Raw genomic sequence first — 17,974 nt, forward strand, 5'->3', positions numbered from 1 at the left:
AAGTTTATTGCAAAAAGTTTGAAACGCAACAACAGTTTTTTAGAACCTAGAAGTTAAATATGAGCTGTACTAACAATAAGGAGGCTCATTCATATAATAAACTGAAAACAAAAGATGCTAGGTTCCCTTGTGAAAAAGAAAACGTTTTGAGACTTTTCTCAAACCCAACAATTCAGATGTAATGAAGTTACAAGTGACAAAACTATAGTCTTCATATCTAATGAATACTAACCTACTAGTACATCTTTACTTTGGAGATCTTAACCTTTTCTCTCAACAGATTCTAACAGACATGGTGCATACTCACTCTGAACACACTGTGTTTTTGCTCTTTGCATTAATGTGTTAAAAATAATGCAAAACCTTTGAACTGTGTAACTCAACACACAAGACTATCTGACTTAAGAAATGCAAACTATTTCCTAGTAGACTCCAAGCTTAACTTCTCGAACAAAAAACCCACACATATGATTCTGTATAAGGTAAGTTTAGAATCAGAAGCAAACAGATTGATTGTTATTTTATGTTTAAAGGTAGAAGAGGTAGTCGTCCAGCTCCACATTGGGCTCCCTGTGAATGCTCTGGCCAACAAGGAAAGCCAGCTTGTGGGCATACTGGCAGGGAGCAGGCACTCGGATGATCCCCTAAAGCACAAACCAAGAGTAAATGAAGTGTGTCCAACACTGAGAAAATCACACTCTGGCTTTTACACATTTCTTGGGGTAGTCATCACAAATTCAGCAACAGGTTGCACCCGACGCTCAAGGACTGGAAGACATTTTCAGTCCAACCGAACTTTTAAGGTTCAAAGTAGAACTCAGAATTTCTCAAGACCTGTGGACAAGTACATAAGGATAAAAGATATTCAGGCTCATTCACCAGTGGATTTCCTTCACTTTTCTATGGATGAAAGTCATTTTTATGCCTGAATATTGTGTAGTTTCTGCATATGATACATTAATGAAATTCAAACTACATTTATACAGAAAAAGGCTGGGTGGTCATTTAATATATTTTACTGATCAGTCGCACCATACTGTAAACATCTAATCATGTTATTTTGTAAACTTCTGCTGCCTCGGTAGTTCAGCGCAACTGCACAAGACTGAAACTACAGATCTGTCAAGGTTTTATTTTACACATTTGTAAAACCCATTTGAGACACTGACTGCAGTTTCTTATAGCCGTGCAAGGCTATAAGAAACTGCAGTCAGTGTCTCAAATGGGTTTTACAAATGTGTAAAATAAAACCTGTGGTTTTTTTGCCGACTTGACTCAAGAGTTCACATGAAAATTCATATAAAATCACCATTTACATTTGACATTTTTAACCCTTTGATGCACCCTCCTGATACACACTGCGCATCAAAGGGTTAGTTAAATCAAATTGTTGACATCTCCCATACTGAAATGAGCCTCACAATACAATAATGAAAAAAAAAAATCCTCCTCGCAGTTCAGCAGTGTCCTTCCAGTAAGCTATTAACTAGTTTGTAATATACACTGCTGATCAGTAAACAATCAATCCATCAAATTCTTTTTTTTCCAGTAAAACTAACATAACCCTGATAACCGTCATGTCATTCACGCTTAGAGGATATTGGTTTGCTACAGTAGTGAGGGTAGCTAGCCGGCTACAGTTTGTCAGTAATGAAGCAGATTGAGAGGTCAGCTTCATAGCATCTCTTCCCCTTTATGCTGCAACTCTACGCAAAACAGTGTAGTGTTGTGTTGAATCTGTTAAATGCTGCCTTAATGCTTCTTTATCATCTTGATGGTGACATGCAGTGCTGGAAAGTAATGAACAATGCGCCCATCTTTTACTCTTGTGTGACAATACTAACATCACTAATTTTCTATCAAATCTGTTTGATTCTTTACCGAGCTGACAAACCTCGAAGCTACTTTCACAGCCTGTCAGTTGAGTGGAAGCTAATGTGTTAGAATCAATGCCCATTGTCCCATCATTAATAGGAGTCTAATGTTTACGCTACATCTATGAACTGCTTAGGACAAGCAAGCTGAGATACCCTCCGAACCAAACAACTTCAATCACTACATATACAAAAGCTAAAATTTTAAACTGCTTTTCCATTAAATACATAAAAAGCTTTCTCTGAACATTGACAGCAAAGGCACTATTCATGTCTTGACTGGCCTAAAGCGAATCATGAGTTACTGTTTGTGACAACTGTACATTAACAGTGGTACTTTGCAGAAGATGAATTTTGATTAGAAGGAATAAAATAAAAACATTTGCAGGGAAATCAACTGGGATATCTAGGAACACATTTGCTCCAACCTACCTGCCAGTTGTAGTACATGTGGCACAACTTGTAGGTAAGCCGCTGCATGTGATCCGGCTTCAGGCCACTGGTGTCGTACACAACGTTGTAGTGGGTTGGCGAGACACTTCCCAATTGTACAGCCTGACTCACGATGTAGAAGTCATACCTAGTAAACGCAGGTTGTAACAATTATCTATGACTAAATTAATAAAAGATGCAGAACAGCTTAAATAATGAAATAAAATCTTACCACTCTGGCCGGGTGACATCTGTGTCAATGACGGTGCCTGGGGGAGGGTTTAACACGTTGCCATTGTTGTGGTAGAAAAACCGGCTACTGATGCGTTTCTTCACCACCACCACACTCAGCTTGGGCCTACGACAAGCAGATGGAGAGATGGCAACAAAAAGTGGTCATTTTATTGTATAGTTGTACAATTTGAGCTTTCTTGTAGTTGTTTTGATGTGAGCTCCCCTACAGATCTAACTGCAGTAGATTTCAGTTCATCGGTCTTTGGCATTCAGTTTGCTTCAACAACTTTTCCTGTTTAATACAGTTCACTTTCGTATGCCGTCAGTACCTTCATGGGAATGAGCGTTTAAAAGCCCTCTTATGAAGCTGTTTCTTAAGTAGAGTTTTAAACATACAAACTTTGAAAAAACTCACTCGTAGTCCTGCCCGATAGACTTGATGGAATCCATGATCTGTGAGACCTCATAGTTGACCACGCCGTGCAGCTGGCCGTCTCCCACTCCATCTCGGTACACAATGATGCGTGAAGGCAGGCACTTATTGAACTTCAGATAGTCCTTCAGTGCAGCTATAAAGCAGAAGTTTAAGTTATTACGAGTTATGTCGAGATTCTCAATGTGTATATTAAAATAAAAAATACTGAACTTAAGAAAACAACTTGCCAGTTAAGGCCATTTTCAGTCCATCCATGATTTCCTGACCTCTGTGCTGCAGCACGCACTTTGAGAACCACCTTCAAAAAAAAATAAGGGAAGCATCACTAAAGTTATAAATTTTACTTTGCCACTATATCCAAGACTGTGAGGCCACCATACAACTGCTGGTTACGTTTAACCAGTTGACGATCAGAGCGCACAAAAATATAGTCACGAAGTGCTGTAAGACAGCTTTATTTACATACGCTGATTGTATGCCACCTTGGATTGTGCTACATTTGCCAACTTTTTGCCCTTCATTATGACTCCCAAGGAGAAGTCAGACTCTTCTGATGACAGTGCTTTGAAGAAAAGGAAAGCCATCTCCATGAAAGTGAAATTGGATATAATAAAACGCTCAAAACGGGGTGAAACGCCGGCAAACATCGGTCAAGTTGCAAAAACAGTCAAACAAATTGTAGCAACCCTCTGTGATGAATGAGTGAGACTTTATCTGGTTCTCTGGTCGTTCACTGAATCTTCACACAGGCTACTGTGGGCCGTAGCCAACACCAGAATAACTACAGAAACACGGTAACTTAGCTCCAGAATTAGCTGCCGTTCCCAGCTCTCTCTCACTCGACGCACACCAGCACGGAGCAACACACACACTCTACTGCTGGCTCTCAGCCAATCAGAGGCGAGTTAACTAAACATGGCATGTTCACTGATATTAGGCAAATCTGGAACTCAAAAACAAACACTGAAACCTCAACAACAATATCAGTCCGTTCTGTTATCTTTATGTAAAATGATTTATACATGCATCAAAGTCGTTGATATTCATGACTTTTCCGAAGAACTGATCGTGATGCACCTGAGCACTGTCACCTTGCAGCTAGAAGATCCCCGGTCTGGGCCTGGGATCTGTCTGCATGGACTTTGCATATTCTCCCTGTGCATGCGTGGTTTTTCACAGGGCACTCCGGTTTTCTCTCACATTTCAAAAAAAAAAAAAAAAAAAACATGCTGAGGTTTATGGGTGATTCTATATTGTCCGTAGGTGTGAATGTGGGCGTGTTTGTCATGTGACAGACCAGTGATCTGTCCAGGGTGTCCCCTGCCTTCGCCCTAAGTCAGCTGGGATAGACTCCAGCCCCCCGACGACCCTAATGAGGATTAAGCGGTGTATAGATAATGGATGGATGAACGGACAATTATCCATCTCTGTTGTTGACTTACCTGCTCATGCTCTGATTGAGGCTCGCCACGAGAGCTCCAATGGACCTTTTCCCAGCAGTGGTGTCATGGTAACAGTCAATGCCCACAATCATCAGCTGTTTCAGCTGCACAAACAGGTGAGAAAACTTAGCTGTGAATTGTCGTTTCCATTTTAAGACTTCCATGTTTTCACCTTTGAAAAGATTCAAAGCTGTCATTGTAACTAATACACTGTCTGCCTCTTATGCTTCTGTATGCTCAGAGACAGACATAATTTCAAGATGATTGCAATATAAGTATAGTTATACCAGTTTACAGGTTAGGGCTTAACAAACAGTATGAGTCATGTCTACAACACAAACCTCAATTAAAGAATGAGGTTTGTGTTGCGGGGGTGGGGTGGGGGGTGCGGACGGATGGAGGATATTCGGTCCGGTCCGTAACGTCGGACGCGGTGAAGGCGTGGGGAATATTAGGATCAGTTCATATCGTAACGTCCAATGGGGGGACGAATACTGTTCGTGCGACATCATCCGACGGGGGTGGGGGTTGGAATCTGAATATTCGGATCTCAAAATAAATATTTGGATACCGCCACGACGACCGCATATTCAGCCATTTGGGTCCAACCCTACTAATAAGCATCCCAAAAATCCTAAACGTACTAGTGAAACCTTGTTTAAATGTGAACTTGTGATAGAAATTAGTGAAACATAAAGTCCACTTTCATTCACATCACTTCTAAACAAACCTTGATGTAGAATCCATTCAAATATCTTTTCATAATTAAGACAACTGAATTTTTTTTCATGTTTAAAATAATGTGTGCATGTGACATACAGGGATGTCCACGGTCCAGAGCTCTCCTCCCATCTTGCAAGCCATCTGCAGTGCAATCTTTGTAGCAATAGCCATGAGTGCCTGAGGTCGGCTGAGGGTACGAGACACCACACACTGGCTGGGAGTAGGACAGTCCACACACAGGTACTTCTTAACACTGTCGTACTTGTCCTTCCTGTTGCTCGAAAGGATTACCACCACCTAATAAACAAAAAATAGTCAAAGGTCTTTAATTGCTTCTCCATGAATGAAAAACAACACAGAAGTCATCTAGGTGCCTCCTTACATAAATAAATCCTTCCTGCCTGGACATAAGCTGAAGTTATTGACAGTGTTGAAAATATGGCAGTTTAAACATGTAAGCTTAACCGTGGTTAAGAAATGTCATAGAACTGATTAAATAAGTATTAGAGGTCAAAACCTATGATCTGCTCCTGTGTGTCCATTATATTGCATACTTAGTCACTAACCATCTGTATTTGGGGTCCAACATTATGCTGCAGAGCTCTGAGAAGGGACTCCTGATGGTCATCGTATTCAATCCTTAAAATAGGGAAATGGGATGATTTAAGGAAAAAAGATAAAAAATAATATTTTTAGCTTAGAAACAATATGAGCATATAACTAAGAAATTTTAAGTAGACTGTTTTCAACCAAAATGACTGACATTTATCACATAAATTAGAAACACTGTTGCAAAGTTAAGGAATTGCACATAACCTTGTACACATATTACAACAATTAGAACTCACGATTCCTTTAAAAAAAAAAAGAGAAGGTAAAATTAAAACATTTTAAGTATCAGTTTATCACTTACACGACAGGTCTCTGTATGCGGAAGCCCAGTGGACCTGAGACTTTGCTGAGTGTCTGGACAAGAGACTGGGCTTCGTTGTAGTTACGTCGGGTGTGAAGCACGAGCCAGTTGCTCAGCGGAGGAGACTGCATCAGGGCCAAGCCACGCATTTCTCTGGCCCAGTCAGCTGTCATTGGGTTGTACTCATACTAGGTGACACAATTTGTTAATCACTCAATTGAGATCATACGAAGAAATCCATATTATTATTTCAAACGGACATTCATGCAACCACAAGCGTATTATACCGATCTTGATCCCTGGAAAATCGTCTCCCCTCGAAGGATTCTGCCAGTCACATTTAGAAGTTGCTTATCAAAGCTGAGTCCCCACTTATCCAACTCTGCCTGCGCTTCAGCATCCCTACAAAATAATTTTCAGGATTTAAAACAAAGCCAGGGATTATACTGCCAGAAGATGTTGACATAGAATTTTGCTGTTATAACTTCTGTGCATATGAGCAGACTAATTACACAAGCTGCTTAGATGAGGGCAACTTGTAAGGAAGACAGTGAAAAGCCACAAAGTTTATGATCAACTGAAAAATACATATCAACACTAAGATGTGTCACATTTTAAGTGGGTCGGATAACAAATTTAACACGGTCAGTGTAAGCAACTGACAAACTGCATAACTGTCGGGATGTAGCTAAAAATTAGAATTTTCAAGGCTTTAAAATCACATCATTATCTGCGGTCAAATATCAGCATTTCTGAGTTTGACACATTCGGCTAAGAATACGCTGACAAAACATATCACCTACTTCTGTATGTTACCAACGAATCTACTGAGGCGCTCTTCCCTCTTATCTGGAGTCAGTCTCGTGTGGGTGCTCAAATCCTTCATGATCCTGTAGTCAGCTCGCATCTTATCAGTCAAGCCTGTCAAATACGAGTGTTACTTCAAATTTCAAGACATTTCCTTGAATGCTGTACCGTGGACAACATCTGATCAGACTAAGACGTTTTGAAACTAACTGCTGTTGCCAATAACTACACAAGGATCTCAGTCAACACTTCTGATGGCAGTCTTGTGATCAGATCATAGCACCCGTCAACATCCGCTGAACCTTCATGAAAATCCTCAATTAGAATAAAATGGCTTCATAATAATATATGTATTTCTTTAAACCAATGCAACAAGTCATGTAATAAATGTAGTAAATAAACGCTGATGTAGTCATTCTGAATGAGGAGTAAAACATTGCTGATTAAGGCTGAACCTGTAAGGTAGCACAGTTCTGGGATGAGCATGGCTGGGCCAGGAGGAGGACCTCCAGAAGGACCCATCTTCTTCACATGGCTGATCAGCAGCACCTGGTTCCCATCTGTGATGTCTAGGCCATATTGCTAAGAACAGAAAGTATAAACACTGAACATGGACTGGACCAAGAGTGGTCCATTAGTTAGGCTAACACTCAGGTTCAGTCTCTTATGGCATTACTTTTTAATATTACACAAAACACATTTAAGTTCTTTCCACTTCTAGCCGTGGTTGTGCTGTTTCCACAAAGGTGCAGGATTTTATAATACAGGTAAAAATAAGCACACAGAGTGAGTGTGGCAGGAGCAAAAAACTACTTAGAAGTCTCTGATAATTATGTGTCAGTTATTGTCATGTGTTACGGCAGAATGGTTTGCCTCCACTATTCCCACGTGTTGAGGGCACAACACTTACAGTTTTGAAGTAGTTTTTGAAGGAAATGTCTGTCTCCCCCCTCTTGAAAGTGTTGTTGGGAGTGTGATTCCATGCAATATCATCAATCCTGTAGGTTTTGTTGTTGTACCTTTGAAAACAAGGGTACAGTCAAAGCACAAGGATTAGTTCAGGTAAGGTTACAAAGAGGTACGCTGAAACTGATGCATGTGTTTGGATGATAAAACATCACTTCCAAGTCTGGTAATATAAACATGTAATACTTGCATATGAATACAAACAGTTCTGTATGAAATGTGGCTCTTACTTGGTGAGGATTATGAGCCCAATAAGCTCCTTAGCACAGATCTCAGTAAAGCGCTGATTTCCACATTGCTGCCTCAGGCTGGCCATAAAGTCCAGGACTGTCTCACTACGCAACACCCTGTGGCTCACATCAATGCACATCATAATGGCTGACTCATACTGCAAGATTGTAGTGGCGAAGCCTGGCCAGATGGTAAGTCTGAAATAAAAGTACAGGAACATTCTTTTTCATCCCAGTATTGTTTAATTACTTAACATTAACTTCTGACTATTACCTGTGAACTCCGTTAGAGCTTTGAGAAACCATCCACCAAAATACAGTTTAACCTTTGAACACCTTGATATCTCTTTTCAGACAGGAAAAAATAGGGCTGCAACCATTTCCACTATCAATTATTCTTCCTAATATGTCTGTTGATTATTTGTTTAGTCTATGAAACATCATGAAATTGTTCATTTAAAATCCCATCCCAAGTTTGCTGAGCTAACACATGACATTTAAAATTTGAATTTAGATACTTGTGTTAATATACATTGCTGACATTCTTTTACTTGTTTGAGAGATTTTAGGCACTAAAAAACAACAGTTGATAAGGTTGATGTACTTGTGCTGTGGGATGTTGAGTGGATCACTGGGGTTGTAGTAGTTGCGTCCGATCTGCTGCATGTTGAGAATTCTCAGAATCCTGTAGAAGTGAGAAGAGATGATTGAGATGTTTGGAAGTTTTCCATAATTCAACATGCTGTGCTGAGCTGTATTGATAGCTAAGCTATCAGACAGATGTTTGATGTAAGTTGACTGATGTGTTCGCTATCTGATTCATTATGAATTTTTTAAGAAGACTTGAAAACTGTAAAGCTTACCTTCTGAACATGATGTTGTAAAACTGAATGCATACTGGTGATGTGGGTGGCAGTTCATTTGTCAGGGTGACGGTTATCTGAACGTTCTCTCCATTCCTGGTCATGCTATGCAGCACAGTCTCCTAAACATAGGATTAGACTTTTCATTACAATAAAGGAAACCCAGATATGTCTGCAGGGAGCAAATATTACCAAATTTTTAGTATTAGTTCTATAAAATACCTTTTGCCTGTCAAGTGTATGAGTACCTTGTTGTGCAACCTGTGAGGCAGAAAAAGCACAGCTCCATCATAGGTTCTTGCTGAGCCAATGGTGGTCTCATGCTGGAAGAGGAGGGCAGATCTCAGGCGACGAGACTCCATTTGTGGTTTGAAGTCCACATGGTACTGATATAAAACCCACTGAGGGCGGGACAGGATGCGAAAGCAGTTTGCCGTCAACTGAATGGGAGTGCCAGTTGTTCCTGAGAAAGTACACATATGCAAACACACAATTTTACATAGTACCTGATAATCCTCTCCACCAAATTAAAAATGCACGTTTGCCAAATGTGTTAGTGTATGCTAATTTAAATTGACAGACCACACTTGGAATCCTTCACGTGCGCCATCATCTGTCTGGTGTTGATCCCTACATCGTGAAAATCTCGACGGCGTCCACCTCTTTCTCCCAGCTTCACCTGTTGAAATCCAGCTGAAATCTCTAGAACAGCTAATGAAAACAAATCAAAACTGTGAGGAAAGGTTTGCATACATAGCAATGCAAAAATGAAATGCCATATATTGTATGAGCAGGCATGAGTCTGCACTCTAGTCCTGAGACTATTTAATAGGCATAGAGACTGTCAACGTGTGCCTGTTTACAATTCTACAATTTATTTAGAATATGCTTCTATCCAAAGTGACGCACATCAGAGAGTAGATACAACACAAGCAAGGATCTAGTCAGGAGAAAACAACCTGGATAAGTGCCATAAAAGTGTGATAATAGGACCGTGGTGTCTACAGGCAGTGCAGACGTAACAGGATTATTATTTATTTTATCATTTTTGCAGTCTGTCAAGTGCAAAGGTGTTCAGTGAAGAGCTGGCTTTTTAGTCTTTTCTTAAAACCTACAAGCTTTGTTCTCCTTTAATTCTCTGATTATAATACTGCCCTGTACTTCCAGCCCTCTATGGTTAACTTTTCTCTGGACATTATTAACTGCCTTTCCACATCAGACTTCCAAAAAAAAAAAAAAAAAAATCAAGGAATGACCACAAATCATTTGACACAAGAAACAAATACATGTTGACTTGTATTTGGCCTTACTTTCTGCAGAAAATGGTCCTGGAGCACCTTTCTGCCTCCCTCTACCACCCAAATCCCCCTCTGCAGGAGGGGGAGCTGGTGGCGTAGGGTCTCGAGCCTGTCTCTTCAAGAAAAGAAAGAAAACAGTAAGATATTATCAGAGACTAACATTAACACTGTCCTTTCTTACTATAGGAAGGAGGTCAGTTTTGTCAACCCACTTTCAGCATCTTGCTTCTTACCTTTATAATGTACATCATCGACACTGCTCAAACTAAGATGAAAATGACATCAACTGCTCAGTTGCACTTTCTTCAACTTACTGATACAATGACCTCAACTGCATTTCCTCAATTAATCCTCCTCAAGCAGAATTGGGATAAGTGCATACTATTAAGAAAAAGTAACATTCTTTCGATTAAAGCTTCCTAGTTCAGCAAAATAAAGCATTTGTTTCTCCTCTTGGTTAATTTCTCTATTTTGTGGTCCACTACACCCCCAGCACCAAAATGATAAGAATTTTATTGAAGTATTTTTGAACTGATTGGGATTTAATGTACTTAAGCATAAGACAATTTTATTTATCAGACAAAAATGAGTCACAAATAACAGGAGAACGCAGACATTTCTATTAAGTAAGTCAACACAGATTCTCACTGTCATACATAATTATCCTGGAAAGGCAAATTCTGAGTGGGGCTGGACATCATGTGAAAAAAATGTCATATTGTAATTTCTTTTTATACAGCTATTGGGATTGTAATCAACTCCCAATTGTAGCATGAATGGTCTTTTATGCATCTCTTTCATACAGAAAATTATACAAAAATGGGCCAAACAAGCATATTCTGTCTTACATCTGGAAAATATTATTTTTTATGTTGTGGTATCTCTGAAGCACCACAGAGCTTCATATATAAATTGTATGTTGAGAAAGATTTTGCATTTATCAAAAAAAAAAAAAAAAAAAAAACCCTGCAGCTCCTGTGATATGGACTTTAAACTGGGCCATACGCAGCTTTGATAATGCTTTTACTAACAGTTTAGGTATGACTCTGAAGGAGAAAACCCCCAGAACATTTGGCTTGAAAAGACTTAATCAATATCCTACTCAGGAAAAGTGGCAATGTCTGCCACTGTGTACAATATATTACTAACAACTTCATGGGGAGCTGGGACTTGGCGATAACAATCGCTTCATCAATAGCAAAAAGAAAAGTGTCTGATGAAATGTTTTAATAGTTTCACCTAAATGCAATCTGCCATAAAAACACAATGAAAACAAAAAAAATGAACCATCGTCCCATCCTGGTTCATACTCAGATCTCTTAAAAAGGGCCCCTCTTTGTCCTCTGTCACTCTGCCTGTTGGCTTCTGTGTAGGTCTCCATGATTACGTTTGCCTGGTCTTTTCCTCTTGTCCTTCACAGGCCTCTCGTGGCAGAAGCTGGTTGCTGCATTTATTCGGCTTTGCTGTCTAAAAACACAAGACTCTTGGTCCCCCTACCACCTCCATCTAAATGGTGTGCTCCCAGCATCGTAGTCCACAGACTTGAGGTGCATGCAGAGGCCGGCACGATGTCCCCATCCGATGTTATCCCATTCCTGGTTAGCGACTCAGAAACTTAACTTCAGTGTGGGCAGCAGCTTTGCCTGGTCATCCTATTTTACTTGCTTTCTTTACTTATTGTGTATTAAGGTGAGCTCAATCCTTTATTATTGATTTTTAAGTATGACAGTTCAACGCCTCATCAAAAAAACGTCAACAGCAAAAGATTATTCTTGCAGTATTTTTAAACATATTTTTCCTGCACTTGGTCAACCGAAGTTCAAGCTTGGCTATCCCTTCACAGAGGGAGGTCACATCTTGAGGCTTCAGATACTCTCTAACAGCATAGATGACTTCATTACAATCTGAAAACAGCAACTACTCAAGTGTAATTTAAATTTGGGAAGAAGACAGACGGTGTGAGTAAGGTTCATGGAGCAATAGTTTTAAGACATTTGGCTGCTTTTGCCACCTGTACTGTGTGGATGCACGCATTGTAATGGGGAAACAGTTTGAAGCTTTCCCCTTTATCTTTGATTGCTTCAAACATTTGAGGTTTCTTTGAAAGTGACAGAAGATTTTATAGTATACAGTTATGCTGCACAATGGAAGTTATGCCTCCTGTTGTGCCAACATAAAAAAAAAAACCTACCTTGAGAAATAGGTCCTACTTGATAAATTCACAGGTCATTAAATAAACAACAACATTGACAAATTTAAGTGAAATGAAACTTATAGTGATTTCGTCCTATGGTAGTCTTTATTTTATTTTTTTTAAATCTACAGCAACCTGCTCAAGCGAACCTACCCTACCCTGCCACTAGCACTAAAGAACTATTCTGCTAACAGATTTTAGATGACAGTGGACAGGAACATTGCTCTGAACATATCAAAGTCCCAGAAGAGTGAGGAGGATGAATAAAGGTTGACTGACATGTGACACGACAGTGAAGCAGCTCTTACCGCTCCAGGTGCTGCGATCTCCTGACCACGTGCTCGGCCTCGTGCTCTTGCTCGTGCCCGACCAGTCATCTTCAGACTCGCCCAGTGTCTCAGTCAGCGCAGTATTTCACTCTGCCACAATGTTCACGAGCTTAAACGTTAGAAGTACTTAACGTACTGTGAAAGTTATGGGTAACTGATACAACTAGCTCATGCCAACAGGAGGCGGCCTACTAAGTCAAATATTATTAACATGATGCTAGCTAACCACTACATGCTAACAGAAGTCAAAGCAAATGAAAAAGAACTTTTCACAGTACATGAATTTGCATATTTTTAGACAGCAGGTTAGCTAATTCTGTTAGCCGCTGTTGCTAAGCGTAAGCAGACCGTTTTGCTAGCTAATGAACAAACCACATAGGGTAGTCTGAAAAGTGATCAATTTCGACGAAAGCTACATTTTTACAAAAAAATCTGATCCACCTATGTCATAACCAACACATCTTGGGAGAAAATTGATAAACGTACTCACTTTTAAAGAAATTTTCTTCAACGTCCTCCGAAATTTAGCACAGGTGCACAGACGACGGACAGGACCCCAGAAAATGCGGAAATTTAGTTATAGGCCTCTTCACTAATAAAATTAATACGCTTGTATAAAAAAAAAAAAAAAATAAAATTTCGTTGATTTTCTTTTGAACACTTGTTAGGTTTGAATTACTCATTAACCATTAAAAGGTCATTTTTCAAAATGACGCTTCTGAAAATGGTTTTTCAGAGTGGCTGAAAAAAAATAAAGTACTCAAACGTGTAAGAACTACATTTTTAAGCGCAGTGATCCGTTCAAACTAGTGCCGTTATGTGTGCACGTTTTTTAGGATGTTTTCTCCATTGCGGCCACTAGATGGCAGCAAAGCAGTGCAGGAAATCTACAGGCTGTGGCTGCTTCAGAAACACTGATGAAACTCACATATTGGTGGTGATTTTTAAATGAGCAACAAACCGACAAATGTCCCACTGAGCTTTCACACCACAGCTCAGTGAGAATAACAACAGTTTCTTAAAATGTCGCTTTCACAAGGGTAAACTATGACTGCCAGTTTATGAACAATACAAGAGAACATCTGTGATACATCATCTTCTCCAAAAAGTCTTTATTTAAGCTTATTTTGGTGAACTCAGTGAACACCAATTAATTAACTTTGTTTACATACAAATGCTCAATGCTGAAATGAAATGAGGCTTGAATGAAAATAAAGTGCCACCATTGTTTTTCTTAAAACTACAGAATAGATCAAAATTTATTGTCTGATATTGACCTTCTAATGATTATGTAGATAACTAAGATATTAGTCTCTAGTCTAAGATTAAGAGGACCCTGTGTAATTCCCTTTCTAGACAAGTTTGACTGATCACTGTGATTAAAAAAAGAACGATTCTGAGGTGTAGGGACTGCTTTTTTAAATTCAAAAAATTATCTAACGCCATTCTTTTAAGAGGTACCTGATCATGAGCTATTATTTCTTCTCAAACCTTTCCTCTCTTCTCTACATCCTGCCATTTAAAACAGAACTTGGCACCTCAGAGGGCATTTTTAGGAAGATGTACGCAAGTCTTTCATGTCTGAGATCTAAGAGTGATTACATATTCAGACCTAAGGGACCAGTCTGGGAAGAACTGCTTTAGTCACTGTTTACCTGCTGGAAGAAGACTAAGGGGAGGTGAAGCAAAAATGCAGGGACATCAGTGTCATCAAGCCTGATTGTTGGGAGAAATGCAACAAAAACTGCTTAAGACAGAAAAATCCGCTATGACGTGTGTATGTCTATAAGCATGTGAACAGCATTACACACACATAATGATATTATGTTGACAGAACAGTACGAACCCTCCACAAAAGGTCCACTACTGTAAAAGCTTTGATAAAAAGAAAAAAGTTTTCTTCAAAAAGCACACTATCGCTTAAAAAAACAATGAAGGCCATTGCAAAAAAATAAATAAATAAATAAAAATGAAAGCAAAAGAAGAAAACAGGGCCAGGGAGAGGACTGCAAGCTGAGCGGTGTGAGGCTGAGAAAGGTGCACCCTGCCAGGGACGTTGATGAATGCGCTTCAGGCTTCAAGCTCGCCCTGCAGCCCCCAGCGGCGTGGATTCCACGCTTACGCTAATCATGCTCTGTGAGATACTACAGCCCAAAGCTGATGAAAGGAAACATGGAACACAGTTAGTATATCAAACTGGTTGCACTCTCACAAAATGCACAGTCTTGATTCTGACATTAACATCAGCACAACCAAGCATATCTTCATCATCATCATCATCAGCAGCAGCAGCAGCAGCAGCATTCTTGTCATAAACATGTTTCTATATTGATGCATGTGATATTCACAGCTTCAAAACTAATTTCCTGGTTTAACCATTAAAAACAAAAACAGGATCAAAGCTTTCGTTCTACATAAATCACAGCGGCTCCATTAAGCTTGAACTCCTGATTGCAAAAGCAGAACAAGAAGGGATTGTGAATAATAAGGATCTACCCTGCCACGATATCAGTAAGCGGGTTAGGAAAATTAGATTATTCTCCTTTGCCTGCCGTGGAATCTAATCTGCCCTGTATCAGTGTGTTCCCCCTTAAAAAAGACACAGGCATTGCATCACACAAACAAACACACACTTGCACCATGGGTTGCAAAAGCTCATGCAGAATAAGCAGTCAAAGGAAACAAAAATCTGAAACAAACTGTGGTGTTCTGTTTATAATGAAGACAGAAAACACAATCACAGCTTCTGGCTTTGGTAGCAATGGTGCACAGCTGGTTTTGTCAGAATCACTGAGGTTCACTTCCAGTAGCAGCTTTCCATCAGAACATAGTTTCCATGCAAATTCTGAAGGAAAAATACCAGAAGAACATTAGTTTGTTTCCTCAAAACATCTGAATTTATTCCATATCTATAAACTAAAATGTGCTGGCCTTAATGACTAACAAGCAATATATTGTGCTTAAATTGGATTTAACTACAAATTTTGCAATTCATTCCTCTTATTGGAAACACATTCTACAGCAGTGAAGTAGTATTAGCAAACTAACATTATCCATAGCTGATTTTAGGTGATGTTATTTCTTTGACAAAATGATACTGAACCTTTGGTAAAAGGGAAATAGCATCATGTAAAAGTGTCTGATGCTCCCAGTTTTGACATCAGATGTTTTTATCATGACAACTGAGCAAACTCTATGCACAAAAGAAGCTACCAAGTGGACTTTGAGTCTCTTTTTAAACTATTATTTCCAAGTTGAACATGAAAATCTTCTCTTTCATATTTTATTTAGCATAACTTGAGACCAGTTTTCACACTACTGTTCAAAATTGATACATCTCAATAGATTTGTTGTTTTTAATCATCTTGCAGTGTCCTTTTATGTGACTTATGTATCTTTTTTGCATTTTGAAACTGTGTTATATTTTTTTATTTACAGAGAAATTCCATATTGTCACTTGTCCAAGTGGAGAAATAGTGATTTAGGTTATGACACTTTTATTTAATGTTGATTTCTGAATGTAGAAGATGAAACTCTGGGCAGCAAAGCATCTGGCAATGGAGAGATGATAAGACTTTAGGTCAAACTGAACCTAAGCAGGCATCGACTTTGAATGTCATTTATTTACATTTGACTCATGATCATTGTCATATATGATCCCTGCTTTCTCTTCCATCGCTTTCTAAACATAATCTTTCACTATTGACCTTAAAATTAGACACAAGTCATCACTGTGGTTTTAAAAATACAAAAGCGTATTTAAATATTATTCAACTTCTTATCCACACTTCCTGCAAACATAAACTCCAAGGACACGACCCATTCAAGCTCCATTTTGTTTTCACAGAACTTGGCAAATATGCTGTTTCCTGTGCAGTTGATAACAAAAACCTCTGGCGGCCTTGACTTAATAGAGATTATTTGTGTACACAGAAACAGGAAATCTGAGTGGAAAAACTATTTCATTCAAGAGGCCACTGAATAGCCTACTGTATAGGTGGAAAGCAAACACTGGCAATCATTCATCAAACAGGGACAACTGGAAGAAAGAATTTGGGTACTTTCTAATATCTTGTGTTTGTGAAAATGCTCGATGTGTTCAAACACTAACTACTGCAACCTTTTTTTTTCTTTTCTTTTTTTGGCGAGGTAGGAGTTAAAGACAGCGGGACAAGGAGGAGGCCCACACTGACCATAGCGGAGTCCAGCGGAGGACGAACCCCCTCGGTGCCGGCCTCAGTGAGGATGCCATGTGATCTCTGAAAAGTCAACAAGGGTTGGTCCACAGCTGGGCTGCAGGAGAACAGAGAGCAGACACATAGCAACACCCTCCTACTGGGAGCAGCCAAGGAGACAGAGGACTCACAGCCTGCATGGGAATCTACTGTATTCCTCCCCCATGAAATGTGAGCGAACAGCAGGGAGGAATCTTCTCCAGTTCAGTTTTCACCATCACAGAAGCGATTGCTATTTTTAGTTTGCATACACGCCGGATACTAACACTTGGACTCCTGTATTTTGATTCTTCAACAATAAATATCACACCGTCTCTTCCAAACAAACGCCTCTGTGCCAGAGAGAAACTGCACAATGGGACCACTGCAGATTTAATTTCCAGAGAAGATTAAGTTGCCTTCTGCATCACTGAGACTTTCTGGGGGTTTGAAGTTAAATTCTCAGTGGTTATGCCTCTCTTTGTCCAAAGCATTGGTTTGAACAAAGGTGCAGTGAAGCATCAGCAGCAAAGAATCTAATAAGCACAATGTGGGAATAAAGCAGAGGGGAGTGAGCATCAAAGGCAGTCAGGCACAGCATGACTGGCATCAGTCTGAACTCCCAACCTAGGACACTCAGCATGCTCTTCAGCAATCACCCCCTTTAGACCAGTCCTGGGCAGTAATTAAAACCATCATTCCCACTGCCTCGGTATCTCATTAGCCACAGGACCCTCTGCTTTCATCCCTACTTGTCCAAAAATATCACAACTCCGCACCAGCAAAGACGAGTCCCACAAACCAAAACACCCATCTGTGATTTCTCTGAGCTGAACAGAGCATTATCTAACTATCATCCAACTCCAAAAGAACTGTGGGAGATCACACAAGCCTGTTTACTCATGTCCAATGTAATTATTATTGCACCTATCAGAGATAATTTGGCAGGAAGCTGTCACCCTGCTGTTGCTTGATTAAATCTACCTGTGCAGCAAACAAAGCATAAAGACAGATATGAA

At 39.6% G+C, this 17,974-nt stretch overlaps 1 protein-coding gene across 1 annotated transcript; it reads right to left on the bottom strand.

Moving 5' to 3' along the window:
• Positions 1-2: 2 nt before the first annotated feature.
• Positions 3-13,334, bottom strand: piwil1 (piwi-like RNA-mediated gene silencing 1). The gene is made up of 21 exons (XM_023290952.2): positions 13,232-13,334; positions 12,721-12,831; positions 10,231-10,333; positions 9,503-9,631; positions 9,169-9,383; positions 8,921-9,042; positions 8,662-8,742; positions 8,058-8,255; positions 7,772-7,880; positions 7,317-7,443; positions 6,858-6,975; positions 6,342-6,456; positions 6,055-6,242; positions 5,708-5,780; positions 5,238-5,438; positions 4,419-4,522; positions 3,204-3,274; positions 2,956-3,109; positions 2,539-2,664; positions 2,307-2,454; positions 3-644 (listed from the first exon to the last, which is right to left on the bottom strand). Exons 2-21 carry the CDS (start codon positions 12,787-12,789, stop codon positions 528-530), a joined length of 2,568 nt encoding a protein of 855 aa, XP_023146720.1. The 5' UTR covers positions 12,790-12,831; positions 13,232-13,334; the 3' UTR covers positions 3-527.
• Between the last annotated feature and the right edge of the window lie 4,640 nt (positions 13,335-17,974).

This window comes from Amphiprion ocellaris, chromosome 6 (assembly GCF_022539595.1).
Source record: "Amphiprion ocellaris isolate individual 3 ecotype Okinawa chromosome 6, ASM2253959v1, whole genome shotgun sequence".
NCBI classification, from domain to species: Eukaryota; Metazoa; Chordata; class Actinopteri; family Pomacentridae; genus Amphiprion; species Amphiprion ocellaris.

Bases quoted from the DNA above. Each gene is read 5' to 3' on its own strand.
- piwil1 (XM_023290952.2), bottom strand. From the start codon at position 12,789: ATGACTGGTCGGGCACGAGCAAGAGCACGAGGCCGAGCACGTGGTCAG. The intron at 8,256-8,661 runs GTACATCAACCT...CTTTTATTTCAG, and splicing joins CTCAACATCCCACAGCACAA to ACTTACCATCTGGCCAGGCT. The intron at 4,523-5,237 runs GTATGTCACATG...CTGTTTGTGCAG, and splicing joins TCTGGACCGTGGACATCCCT to CTGAAACAGCTGATGATTGT.